Source organism: Aureobasidium melanogenum, assembly GCF_000721775.1.
Source record: "Aureobasidium melanogenum CBS 110374 unplaced genomic scaffold scaffold_5, whole genome shotgun sequence".
In the NCBI taxonomy this organism is placed as follows: domain Eukaryota; kingdom Fungi; phylum Ascomycota; class Dothideomycetes; order Dothideales; family Saccotheciaceae; genus Aureobasidium; species Aureobasidium melanogenum.
This window is the reverse complement of record NW_024470057.1, coordinates 641,229-665,631: the sequence shown is the minus strand read 5'-3', so window position 1 is coordinate 665,631 and position 24,403 is coordinate 641,229. Positions and strand designations below refer to the sequence as shown.

Genomic DNA, 24,403 nt, shown 5'->3' with positions numbered 1-24,403 from the left:
AGACAGAGAGACGTCGGCGTGATGGTCAGCCAAGGTTAGATACCCCAGCGCGTGTATTGCTAGCATATTATGAGTCGAATAGGCAGATACCTCGGAAGTTAGGCGTTTAGAGTAATGGAATTATGTTCGTGTCGAAAGAGATACCTAGGTATACAGATGATGCAATGGGCGTGGTCCAAGCTTTTGGATGGATACGGTGAACAGGTGAAGCGTTCATGCTCGAGCTTAAAGTGGTGCCTCCTCAACCCATTCGTCTCTGGTCAAGGAGACCTAGGTACTTGCAGCTTCTTGACAAGGCCGAGTCGATGGCTCCGAGATCGCGCAATCCCTTTGGCTTCGGACCTTGGGTCGTCACCTTCTTCACCGTCGTCGTCTATGCCGGTCTGTTCGCCGCCCTTGTTGTCACCCATCATGTCCTGCCGCCAGCTCCAAGCACTCCCACTCCGCACAGCTGGCCAGGCGTCAACATAACCCAGGCCTGGAATGATCTCGAGCACCTGAGCAGTGCTTATCATCCTTTCAACAGCAGGGAAAATGTTGCCGTGCGCAAATGGTTACTCGCCCGCGTGCGAGACATACTCGACGCCAATGAGGTTGAGTGGAAAGAGGCCGCCCAACACACCAACGCTGCGCTGCCTGTCACCGTCTTTGACAGAGATGTCAGCAACGTGACATACACCGATTCAAGAGGCTACACTGTCTACTATGAGAGCAACAATATCATGGTCTACGTTAGAGGCGCTGAAGATCCCGACGGCGAATGGTGGCTCAACAAGACCACTTACACTGGTCCTGGTGGCGTCCTTGTCAATGCCCACTTTGACTCTGTCAGCACTGGCTTTGGTGCCACAGACGACGGTGTTGGTGTCATTTCAGTACTGCAGCTACTCTCACACTTCACCAAGCAGGAGAATCAGCCTCATCGTGGTATTTTGTTCCTTCTGAACAACGGCGAAGAGGATGGTCTATACGGCGCAAAGGCCTTCACACGTCATCCTCTTGCCCAATTCCCTCGTGCCTTCCTCAATCTTGAGGGTGCTGGTGCTGGAGGCAGAGCCACCTTGTTCAGAAGCACTGATACTGAGGTAACCAAATTCTACTCCAAGAGCCCTCATCCCTTTGGTAGTGTCATCAGTGGTGATGGCTTCAAAAGAGGTCTGGTGAAGAGCGGCACAGACTACAGTGTCTTTGTTGATGACCTGGGTATGCGTGGCCTGGACGTAGCCTTCATGGAGCCTCGTGCCAGATACCACACTAATCAAGACAATGCTAGAGAAACCAGCGTCGAGAGCTTGTGGCATATGCTCTCTGCTGCTCTAAACACCGTGCAGGGCCTTTCAAGCGATACCAGTGATGAATTCGAGCGTCCTTCGGATCATGAGAGGTATGGCAAGACCGACAAGTCATCTGGCAGTACCGGTGTCTGGTTTGACTTGTTTGGCCGTGCATTTGCAGTCTTCCAGTTGCACACTCTGTTCGCGCTTTCCGTGACATTGCTTGTTGCAGGGCCAATTTTCTTGATCATCTTCGATGTTACTCTGCACAAGACCGACAAGTGGTATTTGTTCTCTAGAAAGAAATATCTCCACTCGTCTGATGATGACGAGGCTATCAAGTTCTTTGGGTGGAGAGGCTTCTTTAGATTCCCTCTGATCTTTGCCGTCGCAAGTGGCATTGTTGTAGCGCTCGCGTATCTTGTCACCAAGGTCAACCCACACATTGTTTACAGCTCCGAGTACGCCATTTGGAGCATGATGCTCACCGCGTGGCTTTCTACTGCGTGGTTCCTCTTCCGCCTCGGAGACGCAGTTCGGCCATCCGCACTTTCCCGTGCTTATGTGTTGATTTGGCTTTACGCTCTTTCCTGGATTGCCCTGGTGGCTGCAACCATCGGGGAGCAGCGATTCCATCTTGGATCTGCCTACTTCTTGGTCATCTACAACGCCGCCGTCTTCTTGGCATTGCTCATCTCCTACCTCGAATTCTTCGCGCTGCCCAAAAAGAGTATCTACGTTGAGCAGGCTACATATGCATCGCAAAGTATTATCCCGAGCCCTGCACGTAGCGGCAGTCTCGTCTCTCACAACGTTGCAGACCACGAGGATACTCCTAGAGGCAGAGTAACGCATGCGAATGATAACGAAGATGCAGATGAACGTACCTCTCTGCTGGGTTCGAGACAGACCTTTACACGCTACGGGCGTGAGAGCCGTCGACCTGACGACAATGAGGATGTTGCAGCCTCATTGCACTCGCCTCTCACAAGCCAGGCATACGAGGGTGAGCAGGCTTGGTCTGCTAGTCTTCCAAGTTGGGCATGGCTACTCCAATTCCTTATCCTGGCTCCTATCAATGTAATTTTGATCGGCCAATTGGGACTGCTAATGACCTCAGCTCTGCACCAAACGCCTGCTGATGGTAGTCCCGTTCTGCTTGTCTACCTGTTGATTGCTGCAACTTCGGTGCTGCTGTTGCTCCCTCTGACGCCTTTCATCCATCGCATAACCTACCACATCCCCACCTTCCTTATGTTCGTCTTCATCGGCACTCTGATTTACAACCTCGTAGCCTTCCCCTTCTCTCGCACCTCCAGACTCAAGGTCTTCTTCCTTCAGCAGATCGATCTTGACCACGGCAACAACTCCGTGGCGCTCACCGGTCTATCTCCTTACCTCGAGTCCATCGTATCTCAAATGCCATCAGCCTCGGAAAACGGCTACCACTGTGCAGGCCCTGACTACAAATTCTGGGCCTTCAGAGCAGGTCTTGACAGTTGCTCCTGGACGGGCCCTGCTCCCAATGTCGTACCTAAAGCATACAAGCCACACCAGCCCGGCATGCCATACCCCAACGACACAGTCTCTTTGACACTAGCTCGCAGACAAGCTCAAGCCGACAAATATGCCACCTGGCTTGACTTCAACATCACTCGCCCCTCATCAAAGAACGCCACCAGACGCGATTATGTGATTGATGTACGCGGCTCCAACACTCGCGCCTGCCGCTTGTACTTCTCGACTCACTTCGCAAACCTGAGCATCAGCAATGCAGGTGACAAGGCCGAGGTCGTGAAACCAGGTCGCCACGACGAGGAAACGCGTGTGTACCTGTACAGCAGAGATTGGGACGCCAGATGGAGCGTCAACGTCACCTTTGACCGCGAAGTGGAGAAGCAATATGGTGGTGTCGAGGGCAAAGTCATGTGTGTCTGGAGTGATGCCAACCAGGTAGGCAATGTGCCTGCTTTCGATGAGGTCAAGCACTTTATGCCTGTGTGGAGTGCTGTTACCAAGAACAGCGATGGTCTGGTTGAGGGATACAAGCACTTCAGTCTCTAAGGTCTGGAAGTCGGAGAAGGTGGAATGATGCATGGAGGTGGATCATTATGCATTGCACACTGTCGATTTTGACGATAATGTCTCATAGTCTCTTGTTCTTGTTGTTTCTGATTTTGGTTAAATTTTATCATGTTCTATGTACGTATGATGAAGCGAAATGAGAAACCATGTAAAAGGAACATTCATCACGACCAAGCAAGTGACACGGAATGTAGTAATATTGGTCATCAATTCGTTTCGTTATTCTGTTCTGTGTGTTCTGATTGTAATGGAGATCGTGAAAGAAGCTATATGAGGTTGAGTGAAGAAGAGAGCCAGGAGAAGTAACAAAAGGGATGCATCTGGACAATGAGATATCATGACCTCCAATTTGTCCTTGCAGAACATTCAATGCCGAAGAGAATCGAATATGAAACATCAACATAACCGTCGCTGGCTCCCCTGACTGTGGTGCGAACGATATATGAGTTGATCGTGGGTTGAAAGAAGAGAAGATGCAATGAAGCAAGATGGAAGCCGTCATATGCCACTTATACGCCTTTGAACATGAAACCTGAGAACGTGGCGTACCATAAAACAGAGATGCAAGGTCGGGCGAAAGAGAAGGGGTGAAGAGGAAGCTACTAGGCAACCTGAGTGCGTGGGGCATACGAAGTATAATCGCTCGTGTGCTGGCGGCGCAATTGTGGACGTGTAGCAGAGGTGGGAGCTCTGTGATAGGCAATGTATTCGTCCGTCGGACTGCCTCTGCGGCGATCATTCTCATAATCGCGGACGCTGTCAAAGGAATAATCATACTTGGCACTTGAGTTTGCCTTTGGCATTGTGGCTCTAGGAAGCGAATCGTAGTCACGCTGGCTCTCCCGGCGTGTAGGTGACGGACGTACAGTGTACGAAGTCGGTGACTCGGTCGTATAGGCTCTATAGCTCGGGTTCGTCATGATCGGTGGAGGTTGTGGAGCGCGAGGAGTTGCAGAAGACTTCGAAGATCGCATGGGTTCACGTATAGGGTCAGGAGAGCGGTGCATACGGCGCGCGCGAGAGCGGTCGTGTTCACGTTCGTAGTCACGCTCGGCAGTGCGGCGATAGTCATCCTCGCGGGAAGTCGGGGTCTCGTTACGGGGATAGTGATAGGTGGTCTTGTGGGAGGTGGGTGATGGGGCATAATCGGGGCTCGCAGAAGGTGTTGGTAGGCCGCCCGTAAAGTCAGTGTCTCTCAGAGTCGAAGCTTTCGAGTCTTTGGCACGCTTGGGAGAGATGTTGGGCATGGTTTCGGAGCGGCGGATGGGCGTGGGTGGTGGGTTGCGGTCCTCGACCTTCATGCTTGCACTGCGAAGAGGCGGTTCTCGAGTGACCTTGATGGTAGAAGGCGAAGATGTCGAGGTATATAACGGTGGAGGTCGAGGTGCAGAACGGCGCTCATCAACCTCGATGATATCAGGCTCGCTCGGTCTCCTATCGCGATCGCGACGAGGCTGAGGAGACGCAGGCTTGGCCGAATGTCGGCGCACGAAGGCGGGTGTGGATCGACTTGAGCGGTCAACATATGTCTCGGTCTTAGCTGTCGAGGCACTGCGTGAGAGTTGTGGCCGTTTGTCCCTCCCTATGTAAGCGTTGACCTCTTCTTCCATGCGAGAGTACCGCTGCGAGTCGTATGCTCGACGTGATGAACGTTCCCGGTCTCGTTCGTAGTCATCCCTCTCGCGGCCGCCGTCTTCTCTGCGCCCTGCTCGTTCTCTTTCACGTTCTCGATCCAGTCTGGCCCTCTCTCTTTCTCGCATCTCCTTCTCTTTGATCGCTTCCTCTGTAGCTCTCCTGCGTAGTCGTTCGGCATCCTGTCTCAACTCGGTATCGCTGTCATCATCATACGCCGAGTACTTTCTGTCGCGTTCGCGTCTCTGGTCTTGGTCACGCGTCCTCCTCTTATCCGTTCGTGATATTCGTTCGCTCTCACGTCTCTCGCGCTCGAATACTCTAGCACGTTCTTTGTCATCTCTCGGTGGTACAGTCGTTTTCCTCATGGGTTGTCGTTCATAATCATCGTGTTTTCGTGACGTCGTTCGTGGTGCGCTGGTGAAGTAGTCATCCGAGTCGGATCTCTCAGGTCGGCGTTCTTCGTATACTCTTTCGGGTCCTCTGGCGGTGAAGGTGGCTCGGCCAGGGCCAGCTGTTGGTACTTCGTATGCAGCGGTTCTGACCTCGACAGGAGGTCGGTTGTTCATACTCTGCTTCCGTAGTTCTGCCAGCTTGATCTGGGCATCATAGCGTGATCGTCGACCTTCATCGCTGAGAATCTCGTATGCCTGTTGGATGCGATGAAACTGATCAGATGCCTCGGCCTTTTTGGATTCGTCCGTAACCTTGTCCGGATGGCATTTCAACACGAGCTTTCGGTACGTGGTCTTGATCTGCGCAGGTGTAGCATCCTTGGTAAGTCCCAGAGCGATATATGGATCCGGTGGCAAGGGCGAGGACATGGTAGTTCGAGACGGGTCAGAGGCGGACTGTCATGAATAGGGAAAAAGCAGGAACGGCGATATAAAAAGTTTCGAGACAGCGACGGGAATGGTTGGTAAGCGTGGCGAGGTGGTGCAGATGTTGTTAAATGTAGCTGCTGAGTGTGATCAAGGGTTGCACCAAGAATGATGGGTACAACAGAAGCAGACGAAACAAACAGCAGAATCAAGAAACAGATGGATGGAGCAAGTTGGAATAGCAAGTAGGGTGTCGGCCGGCAAAAAAAGGAATGAACCCAACGAGAGCGAGGACCGGCCCGTAAAATGGGAAGGCGTGAGCTGTCTGTCCATGTCCCATGTCGCTCTTGCTGCGCATCGTTGCGCTCGCGGTTGCGGGTTTTCCTGCCCTTCCTCTAAACCTGCATGCCGCTTTCCACTTTGGCGTTCGCGCTGCCGATGACGCCAATCATTGGCTAATTTCCCTGCCAGAACCTCTGCCGATCCTCGACTACTCCTTGCTCCAGCATTCAGCTATCTCTTGGTACCTTGTAGTACTTGTCAATAGTCTCTGTCATCCCACTGGTCACGATTTTCCGTCTAATTTTCCTGTTCCTGCCTCTTCTTCGACTGTTTAGCACGTTCGTTCATTCCCCAGCAGCCGTTTTTAAGTTTAAATCCGCGCCCAGCCGTTGTCCTCGTGGTCGAGAGCGCGAGTCGCGTCGGCTGGACCCTGCCTCTAAAAGCACTGCTCAAGCTCTGGCGGTGAGAATATATTGATAGACAGCGATGGCTTCTCTTCACGTCAGCGCTCGATTGTGAAGACGAGTAACTAGTCATTGCTATCTCCAGCCGTCCGCGTGCATGTCAATCTGTCTTGGCCCGGCAACTGAGAGTCATGGCCTCGAATAGATCGTCCGCTTGTACGACCTCGAGTGCCCTTTCTGTCTTGACCCGACTATAAGATCGACTCTGCAACATGACTACAAACGCTCCTCTACGCGGTGCTCTCCCACGAAACCGATTTACCCCTTTCCTTGTGCATCACTCCACCGAGTGGTGATCAAGCATCTCGTCACGGTTAAAACGTGGACGCCATTCATGCGACTCCGCACCCCACAAGTCACAATCACGATCCATCCGTGCTCTGTAAAGATGCAGCGGGCCGAGGGCGCTTCGACACATATCCAGCACAGACTACTCGTACTCACAAACGCCCAATCGGGAGAACATCACCAGACCTCCTGGCCCAGCACCAGACCAGACCGGTGATGCCATGCTTACACTGATTCAGACGTGTGAGACCTGCTGTATCCTTACCTAGGTGGCGTTGTTGCATGCAAGAAGCCTTCTCAGAGTATCTACAAGAAGCAATTGTTTTGCTGCCCAACGACGAGACCAGTGATTGGGATGTCCTCGGGCGGTCAATCGAAACATACATCCTCCGCGTGTGCCAAAGGCTGTCACGATCTTGCGACTGGCTCCTTCTCCATCGTGGGTACAAGATCATGATACATAATCGAAATGCACAGTTGCGATTCAAACATGACTCTGGCCAAGGAGAGAGCCTTCGGTGGAGTCTCTCTATGGAAACCATGTCTTCTGCAAAGGTATTGTTCATTTCTGCAGCTACCCTGTGAGAGTTCTTAGCACACGGGGAAGACATATTGCCGGATATGCATGTTTGTAGGCTCCCCATATTCAGAAGATACGTGGATCGATAACAAGCAATCTTCATGCCAGTAACGGCAGTCTACAATGTACCCTCCGAGGGATAAGCGAAAGCACTGTATGCATTTTTCCGTCTTCAACGTGTCAAGATCCTATAGTGGTCTAGCATCATTATCTATGCGAATTCATCTCCAGCTGGTAGCTCAATGTCCATCACAACTGACATCCGTCATATCCTATTGGGTCGCTCCTGTCTGAGCTGTCATATTGCTTGGGCCTGACAGCATTGTCGGCAGTGGCCATAACGAGGTATTTGAATGCAATTTAGCTGTCAGCAAAGTGTATCGATGTCTTCGTCGCGGATTGTAGTGATAATTCCCGATTAGCAATGATCGTGTAGAAGACAATGTCAACTGCAAGTGACAAGATGCGTTGAAACTCTCTCCGAGCGGGAAGATAGCAACTTCTTCTCTGTGAGGAAGGAAACCTCGAATCGTTGACTTCTTCTCTGGCCGGAACATCATCATTTGTCATGTTCATGTTGACTTCAAAACGACTTTCGAACTATCTGGCATGTGGAGAGTATATACTTGCGCATTAGCATTGCGCTACCTGCACCTGACCTTCGTGCATCTGCAAATGTACATCCTTCCTCTAGATGTAATATCTGGTACCATCACTTGGTTTCTCGGTCCCTGATAATCTTCGCAACTCAATAGCTAAATGCAAAAGTGAGGCTTTTGTTCCCGACGTTGTGCCCCTGAACTCGGTCATAGTCTCTTTGCTCAATCTCACTCATTTCCTCCCAAGCCTTTCTTTTCTTGCGATTGAGATGTCTGAGTACTTCTCTATGTAATAATATAACCACGACAGATGCTGCACAGATCGATATAAGAACCTTGTTGCCAGTGTAGTAGTATGGCTTGTCTTTTTCCCTGTAGATTTCTTGTTCCTGAGGTCAGCTCGACGACTTAGAAGTATATCGGTTTTTCACTTACGTGCCGCTGCAACACTACCGATCTCATGGATTGTGCCAAACAAGGCAATAGCTATACCGCGTTTCTTTGGATCAAAGCTGTTGCAACTGATCCACGAGACCATGATGGGATGAGAGTTGGGCGCACCGATTATCAGGGTAAGAACTGCAAATCTCGCCCAAGCATAGCCGTGCGAAGGTAGGAGTAACAGGGTTGCGAACAAGGGTATCTCTATACACGTTGGTATTGTACAGTGAAATGCCTTCTCCTTGAAGTGACCACTGCTTCGTGTGAGGGCAAGCACTGTAATGACGCGAAGAACGTCCGAGGGTATGGTCAAGACGGTACTTTCGAATCTCGAAAAGCCAAGTTGCCTCAAGTTGAGTACGAGGTACTGGGAGACAGGGCTTTTGGGTATGTATATCACTGATGCACAAAACCAGAAACCGACGAGTCCTTTGAGTATGGTGAGTACAGATGTTCGCCACGTCAGGACAGAAACTTACCGGGATCTCTGATAGTATTCCAGATGTCGCGCATGCTCGTGTGCGCCTTTGTATCCGTCCTTCCTTTTGATGCGTCATCTCTAAGTAGCCTGTTGATCATGATCACTTTCAATATCAGTACACCATAAACGCTCTTTATGGTATGAAGCTTACTCTGCTCCCGTTCCGAGAACCAAGGCTTCCTCCAAAGAACGGTTTGGGTTCGTGTCGGCCCTGATGGCAGGTAGAATAAACTCTATGACTTGGTCATGATACGTGTCTGCTAATATGGATTCTTGAGCATTACCACAAGGCCGATCATGAAGATCAGTAAACCGTTGATCAGAATCAACCAGAACCATCCTGACGGTGCCGGTGTCAGCCATTGAGAAATCACAACAACTATACTCATATTACCTGGCTTGCCAGCCACTCCTCGCATAGTAAGCAAACCAGCAGCCAGTAGAGAAGAAAGCGCTTTTGCGATCTAGTTCTGCGTATGAGAGGGGATTTTCTGTTGTTGATGTGAAATGACTCACGTTGATACCAGAGCTTAGTATTGCAACTCGAAAGCCCAGCTCCGTGTTAGTGTAAAAGTTGGACAAGCACATGACTGTCAGAGGACTGAAAGCTCCTTCAAGCAATCCGATAATCCCTCTTGTGACGTAAAATCCAGCTTCGCTCTGCATCCATGCTTGCGTCCAGGCTGAGCAATTCGCATTTAGTACACAACGGCATTTCGGAGGAAAAAGTCACTAACCAACAACTCCCCATGCACACATCAATCCGGGGAAGAGGTATTGGTAGCCATAACGCATGGCGATCATTTGGCCAGGTAGCCCCCCAACCAGGTAGCATATGCGATGTATCATCGTACCCTGCTTGCTTTAGCTGAATGGTGACAAACTTCTCTTCTGACGCAGACACACATTGCCATATTCTGTCATGGTGAATCCTAGGTCATGGAGAAAGTTGTCGGCAAGGGCGTTTTGTATATTCGTAGAGTCAAGTTGCGCAGCTTGTAGTCGTCAGCTATTTTCCAAATCATCAGAGCACGGGGTTCTACCGAAGAACATAAGTGATAGCCAGGCAAGAAGCCTTCTATCGGTCTTTGACTTGACTCTTGATTCTTCTTCAGAAGTCCATGTTGCATGGGGATCGTAGAACTCTCTACCCTCGAAGTTTGCGTGTAGATCTGTAATTTCTGGACGATGTCCTACGAGCGTAGACCCCCTCGAGATCTGGAGTGAGAGAGCATCAGTCGTGTATTGATGGTCTTTGTGGCCATGGACTAAAAAGGGAGGCATGTTACAGTTCAATAGCAAGGGACCAAGTTGGATATGAAGAAGACAGAAGTCATATCTTGGGGTCTGAAGTGGAGAATATTGACTTTCCTTAGCCATGTAGGCGTATGTTCATGCTATTGAGGTGATGTCAATCGAGGCCAGAACCTGATAGAGCTCCTACCTCGTGGCATCTACCATCAAGACAACAAATCACAGCTTTTAGCTGCCATGAATATGCTCTAGCCAAGAGAAACTAAAGGCACAATGTCGAGAGCGTGACTTCGACTGGCTGGAATCGTATTTGACTTCAAGTCACAAGAGGCAAGACATCTCGAATGCGTTTTCGTGTAGAAGAAGAAAGTCGTGGTGGGTATTCAGGATGACACTGGCATCCATGTTTTTCAATCCAGTATTCTATGGGGCGGGATCTACGCAGTGCGGCTGTGGCATCATTCACGATTAGTGTTTCTTTCATGGTAGTGGTTCGAGCATGTTCTGCGAACAGCACTTGCGAAAACGCAATCTGCGCTTCAACGCCTCATACACAGGATAGAAGAAGCTTTCAGACTGTATAACGAATCAGTAGATGATACTTCTCATACAGCACTCTCCAAAACGATTATCGACTTTGGACGAGGTCAAGAGTGTGACAGCTTTTGATGTGCCAGGGTGATCACCTCAGCAGGGAGTTAGTTCCGTGCCAAGTCTACCCGAATGGTGTAACTTTAACCGTGCTTGAGTTGACTGCGTCATAGAGGGTCATACAAAAATCCTATGATACCGATATACAATCATTCGACAGGACTGTAAAGGTCAGAATCTTGAGAGAAGCACACATGATACCTATCGTATCCGCCAGTCGTCGAGTCCAGATCGCAGGCTTGTCAGCAATCGCAGTAACAACGACATCGTATCTTGCCGCGAAAATGTCAAGCGTCAGCCACACCAGCAATCCCGAGAAGGCATGGAACGGTTCTGCTGTACCCTATCGAAACCAACACCAGGCGTGGCCCTACGTTCAAGCCGACTTCAAACGCGTGGACGAAAGCCCAGACAATTCATTCTATAGCGACAGTAGATTCGTCACTCACATCGACGATGCTGCCATAGCAAGCCTCAGGAGATACTATGACACTGTCTTACCACGAAAAGGTCGAATCTTGGATCTTTGTTCGTCGTGGATAAGTCATTATCCCCAAGCCATCGAGAAGGCTGCAGCAGAGGGTGAATTGAAAGTCGTTGGCCTAGGGATGAACCAGGCCGAACTCGAGAAGAACCAGGTGCTTTCCAAAAGAATACTTCAAGATCTGAATGAGGACCCGAATGTCCCTCTCACTGTGTGCGGCGAACAGGCTGTCAGTGGCCTACAGAGTGCAGACAGCGTCGATAGTGAGAGCGGTTTATTGGATTGTACGACTTGCGTTGTGAGCATAGATTACCTGACTCATCCCAAAGAGGTTCTCGAGAGTGTCAGACAGTTGACTAGATCAGGCGGAAATTGCCAAATCATTGTCAGCTCAAGAATGTTCCCAACCAAGGCAACAAGTGCATGGATCAAGAGGGCACCAGAACAGCGTCTGCAGATGGTTGGAGATTATCTCCACTTTGCTGGTTGGAAGAATATCGAGATTATCGACATCAAAGCAGGAGATGTCGCGAATGCTCCGTCGGAAAATCAAGGCGGATTGCAAGGCTTCATGCAGATGATGGGTATGAGTGGTAGTGACCCATTGTGGTGCGTACGGGCCTTCAAGCAAGACTAGATAACAGATCATCAGGTGTACGATCTCTCGAGCTTGACTTTCCGAAGGCTTGTCACAGTGCACTACAAGTGGTCCTAAATAGTAGTACCTAGAAGATAATCAGATTATTAGATCTCATCCTCTTTCACTCATCGATGACGGCCTCAATGCATCCGGATGCCTCTGTCTAGGACAAAGCATGTCATAGAGTACTCTCGATTAGGAAATAGGTCCAACGAAGTTGGATCATGTGTTGGCAGGCGACACTACTGAAGACACAACCTTAAGGGAGAAAGTTGCAAGCTGGGAAGCGATTTAGATAATCCGTGGTCGGTCTTGACCGACGCCACGCAGCTGTGCACAGCCGCAGTGAAGTCCACGCTTCTCGCGGACACCGACGCTCGGGTGTGACTTGAGGTCAGAATTGAAGACTGAGTATCAGTATCCCAAGTAGACATGGAAGCTCATCAGCAAGGGAGGATAGGACAAGCAATTCGAGAAAGTGACAAAGGATGTAGCCTTCCAGGGTTTCAGCAGGCGCCTGTCAGCGAGGCGAGAGAGGTACAAGTTCCTGTTCGGCGAACACAAAGCTGATGGAGGTGGTCAGGGCTGGGAGAGGTGAAATGGCAGATTCAGCTTATCATTGGTCGGGGGATCCGTCTTACTTCACACCAGTGGGCTGTAGTCGCAAAATAGGCGGGTTTAAGGGTACTAGAAGGATGCGGCAAGCAAGCAGAGTGCGAACCTGCAGCGGGGTGAGAGTTTGGCGTATGCACAAACCCTGTGCAAGCAGTCGCTTGCAAATGGCCATGGACTTAGCGAGAGTGAGGGCTAGACACGATCGCAGATGAATGCCTCGAGGGCATAACTAGTTCTCAAACACAGCATGGCAGTGCTGACAAGTGTGCGGTGTTTTCGGGACCGAGAGCGTGTGAAAAGCAGGCATATAGCCAGGATCGCTACTGTTTGACTGGAGAGTACAAGCAGGAAGCTGAAAGGAACGAAAATAGACGGAGCGAACTGGGTCATAGTTCTCAGCACGCACGCTCGCAGGCATCTCATCGTAGGCGGCGGCCAAGTTCATGCATGATGGGTGCGCCGCGGCATAGCCATAGCCACCGTCAGCCGCGTGCATGTCGTGGAGAGTAGTTGGACTTGACTTTGGCTGTTCAAATACAGAATAGCCCCGCCGTCAAAGAAGCTTTTCTTCAACCACCCTCTTTGTAGAGCGCCTGCCTCAGCGACCCATTTCTCTATTTCCTTATTCTGTTCTTAGCTACTAATTACTAACATACACAGCAAGCAAACCCACATACGGTCCAGTCCGCAACTCCGACCGCTGGCCGACGGGCCCAATACCGCTCGAAAGAAGATCATACCCGTCAGAATCCGCTCCATCGCATCGCATCGCATCTACCAAGTCGTTTCACTCCAAGGCAGAGCTGCTGCTGGACATAGCTATGCCTCTCCAGCTGCTCCCTGCATCAGCAGCCGCCTTCGCTCCTCGGTCGGCTCCAACAATTGTGCTAGGCTCGCGGGTCGAGACATGGCTCACCCAAACTCTCAAGCGCATCAGTCGCGTAAAGCGTCCTCTCAATAGCGTGCCCCAGCACTACCGCTTTCTGACAGAGACGCTGGGCGCTCCGTCTGCCATCTGGCTGTTGTCGTCGCTCATGCTGCCCAACGCTCCTAACTCGGACCTGCGCAAAGACTCGGATCCGCTTCGGGAAGCCATCGCCAACTATACTCTGACTCCTGTTCAAGCATACGTCGTCCATGTCGACATGGTCTCCCAGCATGAAGTCGCCTTCAAGTTGACCCAGGATACCATCGACGCTCTGATAGACTATCACAACGACATCTACTCGGTCGACATTGCCGCCAGTACATATGCCTGGCCAGAAAAGGACGATCAGATCAAGAAGATGCAGGAAGCCTTTGTCCAGGCTGTCAATCGCTTTGTCTACCGTACATCTGTTCGCGCTCTCGAGGGTCTGGAGGACGAGGGTGCTGGCGAGTTGCTCGAAGGTCGTAGCGACGATGTCAAGACAGCCATCATGAACTTGTTCCTGCCTCTTCTGCCTCCTCCTCCACAGATAGTCGACTTGATTGCCCCGGCTCCCATCATGCCAAATTCGTCTTATGCACCTGGTCATTGGTGGCCGTCTGCGCAGGCGTACGCTCTGGTACCCAATCCTGTAGATCCGTGGCAAGTCTTGCCTTCCAATCCTGGGACAAGTACCGCTTGTGCTCCCTCATCTCAATACTGGTCGACTCTTGGCATGGATCCTGTCCAGCTTCCTTCTCCAACACCATCGTACAGCCAATCACCTGTCCATGTCTCTGAGCCGCCATTCTACACCTCGGCCCAAGTTGGCAGCAGCATATCTGTCATCTCTATGCCTATGGTCCCTTTGCCGAGTGCCTTGCCTTCGTGCGGCACAAGTATAGCGAACACTGGCTTTGACAATCTGGGCTGGAGTCTCAATACTTTTGCGCCACAGTATGCTACCATCTAGCACTGCCTATTAGATACCTGACTCTCGACACGAATATCCCGTTGGCAACACTGATGGTATGTCTTGCTGGTTGGTGATCTGGCCCATCCCAACCAATGTGTCATGAGTCTGGATGCAGCTATACTCAGGAGCCATCACTCGAATGGACTGTCGACAACAACACATCACCTAGATGCGATGCGATGCGATCTTAAACTGGTACAAGCCCGAGCCTAGTACAGCTCATTTTCCAGCGCATGGGGCGGCGTTTATCTTTCTTTCACTCATCTCTTTGGTCATCTGAGCGAGCGATTTTGCATTTTGCTTTTATTGGGCCTTGTCGAGCAAGCATCACCGATTTTCTTATTCTGTTATCTTGTTGTTGTTTTTTCTTTGCCTGTTGCTGGACAACAGTGTCAGTTCTTTATTTTGTTTTCATGAATGTTATGCAAACGCAGGTTACGATTGCACGGGAAAGCAAAAAGGGAGACATCATAGGCCTCGCGGCCTCGAAAGGGCAGGACTCTTTGGATTTCTTTACATACCTCACAGGACCGCGCTGGTCGCGTGCGATCTCTCCTTCCCGGTTTCGGCGCTTGTTACCTCCAAGCATCATTGATTACTCATGGTCTGCTCGTCAGACTCGAGGAATCAGTGTCCATGAGGTAGGCAGGACTCGAAGGACCGTCTTGCACCCCGGTGGTGAGGGCACGTTCTTCGAGGGCAGAGAACCGAGCCAGTTTACCTGGACTCCGACATGTATCTGGCATGCATGTCGTTGTTTGAGTTGCTGGCTGCCCACGGCATGCACAAGTGCTGAATGCGCTCGCTTCCAAGCTCACCACTGCTAGCTCAGTATGGGGTTGTTTGTGGTCCATTCAGCATATCCTCCAGCCTTCGGCCATGTCTCGAGACCGCTAGTTCGGAGCCGAGACCATGTTATGAGGTTGTGCAACAGGTGTTCCCCTCTCCAGCCCTGGCGGCTGGCTAGAACAGAGAAGGATACTGCCGATGTGTACGAAGGAAGGTTCGTCAGAGTGCTCCAGAACCAGGTCAAGCAGACTCGCTAACCTTGACATCTGGCATGTCGAAAGTACGAGTCGGATTGCCATTTTGGTTTCTAGAGCTCTTCTCATATCCAGTACCTCGAACCACGATTGTTGTTTAATGCCGAGTTTAGTCGTGTCTGGGAGGGGAAGAGAAACAAGAAAACAAAATCAAAAACTTTTCACACTCTACTTGCTCCTGATCTCGGTCTTGACAATCGATTTGCTCTCCCTTGTTGACCCTGAAATCTCATAGATGGGTCTATCATCATTTGGTTGTCCATAGCAACAAAACAGATCAACGAATTCCATGGTGCCATGGGATGTTGCGTGCCTATAAGCGGGCAGCCAAACCTAACACGCCCCCAGGATATTATATTCCTATCTGTCCAGGAGAAACGAGTCAAGCCACCACCATGCACTCGGAAGCCCATGCAAACCCTTAGAAACGCACACGCGCAACGGTAGATTGGGAGTTTAGGCAGCCGCTGCGACAACCAACTCAGCAAGAGATAGAAGAAAACGAACCATACGGCCCCTGGACCCTTATCTTGTTCCAAGGCATGAGTGGTTCGGTGGCTTCCCAAAAAGCCGTTTTGTTCAACAGTCTTTTGGACCGAGTTCAGCCTTCTATATTAGCCACCCACCATTTAATCCTCCTACCCGTTGAAACTTACCCCACCATCTTCTTCATTTTGTGGTTGCATTTGCATGGTTTACAGTACACGCCGCAATAACAATAGACTTTTTCTCTACTTACTGTTGCTGCATGCATATTTGCCTGTTTCTCGCTTCGAAACGGTCATACATTCGGATTCTCCATAAAAAAGATAAACGTAGAATGTGCAGGTGTATAGTGGGAAATGCTGTTCTAGAAGCATAAGCCCGTATAGCTTATACTATGCCGTTTGTCGTCGGTGCACTTATGGTATAGTCATGTCTGTTGCACCGTTGTACTGTTGTACTTGCAGTATAAGCATAATGGACGGGTATACTGTTGTGCTATAAGTATATGCATTGGATGCTATCTGCATAGTGCCAGTGTGAGCAAATGATGATGATAATCTGCAGACATCTTCTCCACGATGATCTTGAGCTATCACTATACTTGTGACTAGACACAAAATTTATAGAGAATCACAGAGGCGCAGATGAGAAGTTTGAAATCAGTGTAAGCCAAAAAAGCGAGTGTGACATTTTGGTTTATCCGTAGCCATAAATTTCTTCTCCTTGCCATTCCTTTCCTTCTCCCTTTTCCCATGCGCTGAATGTGGTATCTTTGACAATAAAAAAGCAAATAAAAGACAACAAAGGAAAATCTAAAGTGAAAAGCGATTATTCTTCTGTGTGGTGATCCCTTTTTTCGGGAACGTTGATCGTTAAAACATAATGCGATGAAGATATGTTGAACCTCTGGTGTTTGGCGTGAGAAACTTTGTGCAAAATCAAGTCTCTTCTTTTGCTTGCTGTGTCTTTCTGTGTCATTTTCGTACGTTCCTAGCCATTACAGCTCGTTGTGAGCAGAACAGCTCGCGTCAAACTGTGATACATGACATTGCTCATTCAGAAAGCAGGTGATGTCAATCTCTTCAACAGCTTCTTCATCTTGCTGCTGTCCTTGGTAGGGGTAACAGCAAAGGCTCCATACTTTCCAGTAACGTCGTCCGAGAAAGTGAGTTGTTCGAGTGCTAGAGGATCCTCAACCCTCAGGCCCGAGTGGTAAGGCTGGAATGGCTTTGCTGCACGAACAGGAGAGTCATCCAAGACTCTGTTCTCGGGCTTGGTCAAAGTGACACGCAAAGTCATCGGGCGTTGCTTGGGGCGGTAGCAGCTGCTGTCAAAGCGCTGAACTGGAGAGTAGGTGGGCGAGTGCATGTCCCAGCTAGTAGCCAGAGTATCATCGGAGCCGGGAGTCCAGGGTTCGTCATCCGAGTCAAGTGTGAAATCGTCTTCGTCCTCGTCAGAAATGCCGTCTGACGAACTCAAGCCTTCATCGAACTGATAATCAGAAGCCGTGGTCGAGCTGGTAGCAGGGAAATCCTCTTCGGTGTGGTATCCAAAGTTGACAACCTCGTCGAATGCTTCGGGTGAGGAGGTGCACTGTCGAATCAACATCCTAGTCTTGGGGTCCAGGTACTGTCTAGTCGTGGAGCTTGGAGTATCAGGGATCTTTGTAGCGACTTTGGTGTATTCGAAAGGACTCTGGGACATGATGGTTGTAGGCGAGCCTCCAAGAGGATGACAGCCCAGTGGATTGAAGGGTCGGACAGAGGCGTTGGAAGACACGATTGATTCTGTGCGAGGACGAGACGAGTTGCGACTGCTAGTGACTGATGGGTATCTACCATCAAAGGTGGTTGGGGTTGAAGGAAGAGAGACCGGTCCGGCCATAGTGTGGCGGTTGATAGATGAACTAGCGTAGCTGTGGCTGCTCGAAGCGCCTCCGTCGGTCCAAGATCTGAGAGGGAGTGGACGAACGCTGTCGTAGCGAGGAGGCCTGGAAAGCTGCAACTCGCATGCGGCCCGCATTAGAATGTTCTCCTCTGCTGTGAAGTGAAGACGGCGGATCTTGTCGGGCAACGAAAGGAAGAAAAGAGCCTCGTCGTTGCTCAAGTTGTGGCCTCCATGGCGGTTAACTGACTTCAATCTGTGGAGATAGAGCTGTGACCTGGAAATGTATAAGTGTGACGATCTTCCAGCCAGGGCGCGTAGATCGTACTTTGAGTGTTCGCTAGACTTGGAGGTGCGTTCATGGTGGATGCTATTGGCCCGAAGACGCTGGATTGAAGTGCTCAATTTCCTTCTGTGCATATATTGTCAGCAACCAAGTCAAGCCTTGAACGTACGTCACCAAATTGGTGCACAATGGCTGAATGCAGGTTGTGGATGCAAGTAGGAGATAGATTGAACGTACTCAAAGCCGGAGAGCGGGGCGTCTGCTGCAGGTGCTGTGCTCAACATTGTGTAATGTTCGAGAATGTCGACGCTATGGGTGGGCTTCGATGGCAATATATGTATTGACATACAACGAGAAGAAGAAGAAGAAGAAAAGGAAGATGGAGAGTTGTTGGAGCGTTCGTAACACCAACGGCCTGAGTGGAGCAGAGGCCGTTGTAAAGCTCACTTCAAGAAACTGGCACACTTTGTGGAAGTGAAGTGAGGATTCCTGCAAGGAGTAATTAAGCTCTAAATGCGTGAAGGATCTTTGCTGTTTGCTGTTGTGTAACGAGGCGGAAGAAGCGAGCCCTGTCTACTGGCACGTGGGTTTGCAGCGATCAAATATATAACATTGTCAGTCATCTGTCCGCATGTTCTTTCTAAGGCAAGAAATGCTGCGAAACGACCTGCCTGAGGGCTCTTTCTGACCATGCTGACAGCTTCAGAAGGCAGTCGCGGCCAACGTCAAATCTGTCAGTTGTGAGCCGAAAGTGAACTTTGGCCGTCGACTCCGACACCCGCGACGGTTGGCCTTGCCCCTGCTCATCACCTGCCGGACCAAACATCGAGTGATTAGGATGCCACCTCTTGCCCGACAATCTCGTGAAATCACGGCACGCAACCGTCCGCTGTCAATGCAATGAGCCTGCGAGCCACTGTGTTGGAAGTGCACAACAGCAGGCTTACGACCAAGCACATGGGCCATTTGCCCTCAGCTGGAGCAAGCGATAATCATGCATTGAACGCACGTTGCCAGGCCCTCCTGTTGGTAATCGTGCCTACCGCTTGTGCAGCGCCACGCTTATTGACCGTTGATACTGTTGTACAACAAGGAGAACTCAGGAGTCTGCTCTCCCCACATCTTGAATTTTCGCTGAAATGGTAGACGTCATGCGACAACAAACAAACAAACACGAAGAAGAAATGGTTTAGGACCATAACCATTCCATGTCGATGGAACACCTTGGGATCGCCACGGCGTACCCGTCTTGATTTACCAAAAATCTTGTGAGCGGCATTGCGCAGATTTGAGGCGGTGAATATATGTATGGCTGCTGTTGCATTCCTGACCAGCCAGCCTTCACATTTTCACGATAATAACGGTGCACGATAATGCATGATTAATTTTCATTTCCTGGCTATTTTTATGCGACCTTGATGACGACCTTGCCGAAATGGCCACCCTTGGCAAGATATTGCATGGCGTCCTTTGCCTCGTCGAAGCTAAAGACCTTGTCTACAACCGGATGAATCTGCTTCTCGGCGTAGAGCTGCAACATCTCCTCAAATCTGTCTTTTGGTCCATTGATATGACCCTTGAGAGTGACATTGCGTCTCAAGGCTAGGACATTGATGTTGAGTGCATCACTCTCGGTGTCCTGCTTACCGGATAGGTAGCCAATGCTCGAGATGAGACCACCAAATGCGATAGAATCGAAGCTTTGACGCACAGTTTGGGCACCGCCGCACTCGAGGATGATATCTACGCCTTTGCCCTTGGTGAATTCCATAGCCTTCTCAGACCAGTTGGGGAACTTCTTGTAGTTGATGGTGTAGTCAGCTCCCAGCTGACGGGCTCTCTCAAGCTTCTCATCCGAAGACGAGGTCACGATGGCTTCCCAAAATTCAGTTCAATGTTCAGCAAACAAGGCAGCAGAGGCACTCACCTTTCAGGCCACATGCCTTGGCAATCTGTAAACCACTGATCGACACTCCGCCAGTGCCCTGGGAGGATAGTTAGTATGATTTGTTCACTGGCCACGAAGCCCTCTCACGCGATCTTTCGCAATATCGGCACTTCTTGGATTGCAGGGTTTTCACACGTACCTGGAACAAGACGGTTGTCTCGGGGTTGCTGACAGGCTTTCCCATCGGCTGCATCCAGTTCATAGCCATGAAAGCGGTTGTACCAGCGATTGGCAAAGTGGCGGCTTCCTCGTTGCTCAAATAGTCGGGCACAGTGACCAAAGCAGTGTCGGGGAAGACGCGGTATTCTTGAAGAACGCCCTCTAGAGGCAGTCCCATTCCGGATGCCATATCGCTCTCCTGAACCTGGCCTGTCTGGTGAGTCTGCAGGAAGATCGACAAGACTCTCTGTCCTTCTTTAAGGGAAGCTCCAGGTCCAGCCTTGACAATGGTTCCGCACATGTCGGATGCCAAAACGAGGGGCTCGTTGTTCTCGTCCAGACTCTTGTGGTGGTTGTAGAGGCCATTTGCTACCTCAGTGTCGCGATAATTCAATGATACAGCTTGAATCTTGACCAAAACCTCCTTCTCGCCTGGCTGGGGGATGGCGGCCTCTCCTCTGTAGAGCTTTTCCAGACCATCCTGGCGAGTTAGCCACTGCTTGTTTTGAGTAGGTTGAGCCATGTTGACGATGTGTATATGTCAAGAAGGAGAAATCGGATGGCCAAGGAAAGTGTCTTGTCCACTCTAGACTTGATTATGAAGCAATAAAAGCTGGATCATTCTGGAAAGCTGGGCGTCTGGAGAAGGACCCTCAAAGTGCAATTCGCACAGCTACGATCGTCACGAAGGCCCGATGTCATATCTGTTTTAGGGAAGTCTCGCCGATTGACTTCGGCAGATGGAAGTACATTGCAAAGGTTCTACCCAAGACGTTTGACGATAGTGGCAACTATGGACAGCATAAATGGATGGATGCACAGAAATTGGACGAGAGAGTCATGAAACATTGAAAATTGAATTTTTGTGATTTATGTTTCATGGATGTGCCCAAGTAGCAGGTCTGTGCGGTCGGTTGCCGGTTGCTCAGGAGTCGGGTCGACGTCAGTGTTGTTGTTTTTTTGACGCGAGCGTTGAAAATCGGGGGAGCTTCTCGAGAGCGTTTGTTTGTCCAAGGTCGTGCTATCCACCAACGCTGTAGATTGTACCAGTCGACTCTAGCAGGCTAGCAGGACTGTCTTGTTTGTAGCGCCTGATCCAGTACAGTTCCCTCACATAGCAACAATGGCACGACGCTCGTCAGCCAGAATCCGCGCAAAGCAGTCGGCCACGCCACAGGTAACTTCGACTTTCACTTGACCCGTCGAAACGCATCCTGACAGTTGAACAGGCCCAGAGAGTGTCTGATATGGGTGTCGACGCCGATGCCATCAAGACTCCTCGCACCGCTCCCAAACTATCCGCAGTCGACGAACACGACGAGCCGCAACCCACTCCAACCAGAAGCGCCCAAACACCTCGTGACGGCACCCCTATACAACCCAGCGCACAGGAAATGCATCCCCAGAAATACCAGATGAGCACCGCCAAACCCCTCGATGAGGCACGATGGCTGGGTTTCAGCAGCAACAAGACCAGCCAGCAAACACCCACCAAGACCCCCAAGGCCCCACAGAACATCATGGACAACGCTCCCGACTTCAGTTTCACCTTTCAGCGACCCACTCTAAATCTGAGCCCCCAGGCTCGCGCACTGATGGAGGAGACAAGAGGAGAAGCGGCAAAGATTCGCAACGAGATGCAGGCCACACAGAAGAACCAGCCGTCAGCCAACGACGTCTTGGTGCGCAAGATTGCTACACCGTCGGGCAAGGTCAACCGCTTCAGCGATGTTCACATGAAGGCTTTCAAGAAGATGGACTCGATCGCCGATCACCCTTCGGCCTTCCGAACTAGAGACAACAAGCCACTGGCCACCGACAAGCCCTCTGCACTCAAGCGCTCGCCATCCAAGGCCGAGCTTGAGCGTCCATCCTCGTCGTCCTCATCTACATCTCTGCCTCGTCCTGCATCGCGCGACAACTTGGACGCAGGCCCGGTCAAGCGTGTCAAGCGTGCTGCCGACGACGACGCTACCACTTCGCGCCCTGATGCTACTCCCAAGCCTGCCCTCAAGAGTGCCATCAAGTCCAACATGACACCCCGCTCCGTCAAGCCTCCTCAGTCAATACTCAAGTCGGCCAAATCCGCTCGTCGTACCACCATGATTCCCTCTTTCCAACGCAGTCCTGTCCGGCTGAATATGACTAGTGCAAGCGTCCAGCACGAACAGGCTCAAGACAAGCAGAAGGACCAACGTGCACAGCTTCTGTCCAAGTCTCCAATGAAGTCTCCAGCAAAGTCATCCATGGCTGACCGCATTGCTCGTTTTGAGCCTGAGGCACCCGAGAGCCCGCTACTCAGTCGTAGTCCGGCCAAACACCCATCTCCGACCAAGGCCTCTATTGCTCCCGAGTCCCCTAATGAGTCCTCGAAGATCCCCTTCCTTGCCCGTTCTCCCGCGAAGAAGACGTCCAATGCCATTCAAGACGCCGAGGACCAGGATGGACCCAAGGAGAAGCACAACAAGCAACCATTACTCGCTCGTTCCCCTGCTAAAATCTCCGTGCCTGGTGCCTTCGACACTGCACAGCAACAAACTCCGGGAAAGCCTAGTCTGTTCGCCCGATTCAATCTGCTGCGCCAATCTCCTGTCAAGTCCATCCTGCGCACCCCACAACGCTTGTACTCGGACGACCCCTTCAAGGTCGCTAATGGCACTCACCTATCAACTCCACCCAACGCCATTTCTGATGCCGAAAAGGCCGGCCCTCCTCCCCCTCCCAAGACATGTCCTGTCGTAAAGCACGTTGATTTCTCTGCTTCGACCAAGGCTTTCGATCAAGCTGAAGAAACGCCCGACACTCCCACAAAGGCCTCATCTCCACCATCAAAGGCCAATGAGCAATCTTCTATCGCCTATCCTACTCTGCCCGCTACTTCTGACAATGCCGACCGACCCAAGAAGGCTTATCGCCGCATGACTATGGCTGGTGCCCCTAACGACTTCACATTCCGCGCTGGTGAGCAAGCCATTACCTTCGCACCGTCGCCTCGTCGCACCACGTCCCAGGAGATCAAGCCTTCCATCCGCTCTGTCGAACACTCACCCGAGCTTCTCACAGCCACAGGCACCAAGCGCAAGGCCGACAACGAAGACTTGAGGAAGGAGACCACCGGCGCCACAGCCAGCGACAAGGAAAACGACGATTCTGAACAGCGTCCTGCAAAGAAGGCCAGGTCTGACAAGCCTGAGCCAACTCGCCCATCCATTGCTGCCGCTACTGCTAGGACTCCGGTCAAGAAGATCCCTACTGTTGGTGTCAGACCAAAGTCTTTCACCCAGAAGCCGAAGGAGAAGCGTCCTGGTGTGCTGAGTGCGGCACGTCTAGCTGCTCTCGCAACCCCCAAGAGACGCTGAAGAAGTTCGCTTCCTTTCTCGTCAAAGACTTGACAACAATCGGTCTTGCACATTTTCGTATTCTCTCTACTGCGTCTTTCCATTTCTTCTCTTCCGGATATACTTATTCCCCCAGCCACACTCCTATGACGCGATGATTGGTTTTCTACTCTCGGTTTCTGTTGATTTTGTTTTGGCGAAGAGTGTTGGTTCAGACATCACTGTAATTTTGTTTGACGCCCAGAGGCGTTTTGTATCTGTCCTCAGTTGGACATCTCATCAGGAGTACAGGTTCTGATGAGAAAAGGCGTTGTTTGGGGTATGGGATAGGGGTCTATTGGGTGGATATGTTTTACATTCGTTTTACTGCAAGCATGGGAAGCGGAGCGATTTTCTACACTTCAAGCAATGCGAATTGATTGAGATGTTCCCGTCTTGTCCTCCTACTTCTTCCTACTGGACTTGCTGCTTTGCGCCGAGTGTACTCATGCCGTTGCAAAATCCGTATCGCTGTGCGAGAAGATTGCTAATACAGTAGATGTGACTATAGTCATGTCATTGATCAAGCCTGTCTTGCTATTCCTGTTCTCATATGGACGCCCCCGACTGCTGAGCTTGTCCTTCCTGATCTGATTGTTATCTTCTACCGACTCGACCGACCGAGTCTCTCACCGAGCCAACTCTTCAATCCAAATGTACTGTTTTTCTTGGTCACGGCCTTGAACTCGAATCTGCTTTTGTCAGGTAGCCTTATGTGCTCATCTCGCTGCACTTGCAACTCATGG

The 24,403-nt window shown here is 50.8% G+C and overlaps 8 protein-coding genes across 8 annotated transcripts; 4 read left to right on the top strand and 4 right to left on the bottom strand.

Annotated features, from left to right (window-relative positions):
* Positions 1–305: 305 nt before the first annotated feature.
* M437DRAFT_43696 (endoplasmic reticulum metallopeptidase 1) lies at positions 306–3,338 on the top strand (the record flags this gene model as incomplete). Its single annotated transcript, XM_041020785.1, has 1 exon — positions 306–3,338. The coding sequence occupies one exon, from the start codon at positions 306–308 to the stop codon at positions 3,336–3,338; it is 3,033 nt and encodes a 1,010-aa protein (XP_040881793.1).
* A 2,258-nt stretch (positions 3,339–5,596) lies between these two features.
* Positions 5,597–5,815, bottom strand: M437DRAFT_15595 (heat shock protein DnaJ; the record flags this gene model as incomplete). The annotated part of the gene is made up of 1 exon (XM_041018821.1): positions 5,597–5,815. A coding segment is annotated over one exon (219 nt), but the record flags the coding sequence as incomplete, so codon positions are not given.
* A 2,359-nt stretch (positions 5,816–8,174) lies between these two features.
* Positions 8,175–10,231, bottom strand: M437DRAFT_73692 (MFS general substrate transporter; the record flags this gene model as incomplete). Its single annotated transcript, XM_041026083.1, has 10 exons — positions 8,175–8,407; positions 8,461–8,895; positions 8,946–9,050; positions 9,099–9,180; positions 9,232–9,287; positions 9,342–9,411; positions 9,464–9,630; positions 9,685–9,802; positions 9,854–9,942; positions 9,991–10,231. The coding sequence occupies 10 exons, from the start codon at positions 10,229–10,231 to the stop codon at positions 8,175–8,177; spliced, it is 1,596 nt and encodes a 531-aa protein (XP_040881791.1).
* Positions 10,232–11,136: 905 nt separating this feature from the next.
* M437DRAFT_44296 (uncharacterized protein) lies at positions 11,137–11,973 on the top strand (the record flags this gene model as incomplete). Its single annotated transcript, XM_041020882.1, has 1 exon — positions 11,137–11,973. The coding sequence occupies one exon, from the start codon at positions 11,137–11,139 to the stop codon at positions 11,971–11,973; it is 837 nt and encodes a 278-aa protein (XP_040881790.1).
* Positions 11,974–13,412: 1,439 nt separating this feature from the next.
* M437DRAFT_43283 (uncharacterized protein) lies at positions 13,413–14,471 on the top strand (the record flags this gene model as incomplete). The annotated part of the gene is made up of 1 exon (XM_041020718.1): positions 13,413–14,471. The coding sequence occupies one exon, from the start codon at positions 13,413–13,415 to the stop codon at positions 14,469–14,471; it is 1,059 nt and encodes a 352-aa protein (XP_040881789.1).
* Positions 14,472–17,059: 2,588 nt separating this feature from the next.
* M437DRAFT_73689 (uncharacterized protein) lies at positions 17,060–18,457 on the bottom strand (the record flags this gene model as incomplete). Its single annotated transcript, XM_041026082.1, has 3 exons — positions 17,060–18,164; positions 18,216–18,299; positions 18,411–18,457. The coding sequence occupies 3 exons, from the start codon at positions 18,455–18,457 to the stop codon at positions 17,060–17,062; spliced, it is 1,236 nt and encodes a 411-aa protein (XP_040881788.1).
* A 1,121-nt stretch (positions 18,458–19,578) lies between these two features.
* Positions 19,579–20,803, bottom strand: M437DRAFT_82759 (NAD(P)-binding protein; the record flags this gene model as incomplete). The annotated part of the gene is made up of 3 exons (XM_041027804.1): positions 19,579–20,048; positions 20,101–20,158; positions 20,261–20,803. 3 exons carry the CDS (start codon positions 20,801–20,803, stop codon positions 19,579–19,581), a joined length of 1,071 nt encoding a protein of 356 aa, XP_040881787.1.
* Positions 20,804–21,403: 600 nt separating this feature from the next.
* M437DRAFT_73687 (uncharacterized protein) lies at positions 21,404–23,639 on the top strand (the record flags this gene model as incomplete). The annotated part of the gene is made up of 2 exons (XM_041026081.1): positions 21,404–21,457; positions 21,510–23,639. 2 exons carry the CDS (start codon positions 21,404–21,406, stop codon positions 23,637–23,639), a joined length of 2,184 nt encoding a protein of 727 aa, XP_040881786.1.
* Positions 23,640–24,403: the final 764 nt, after the last annotated feature.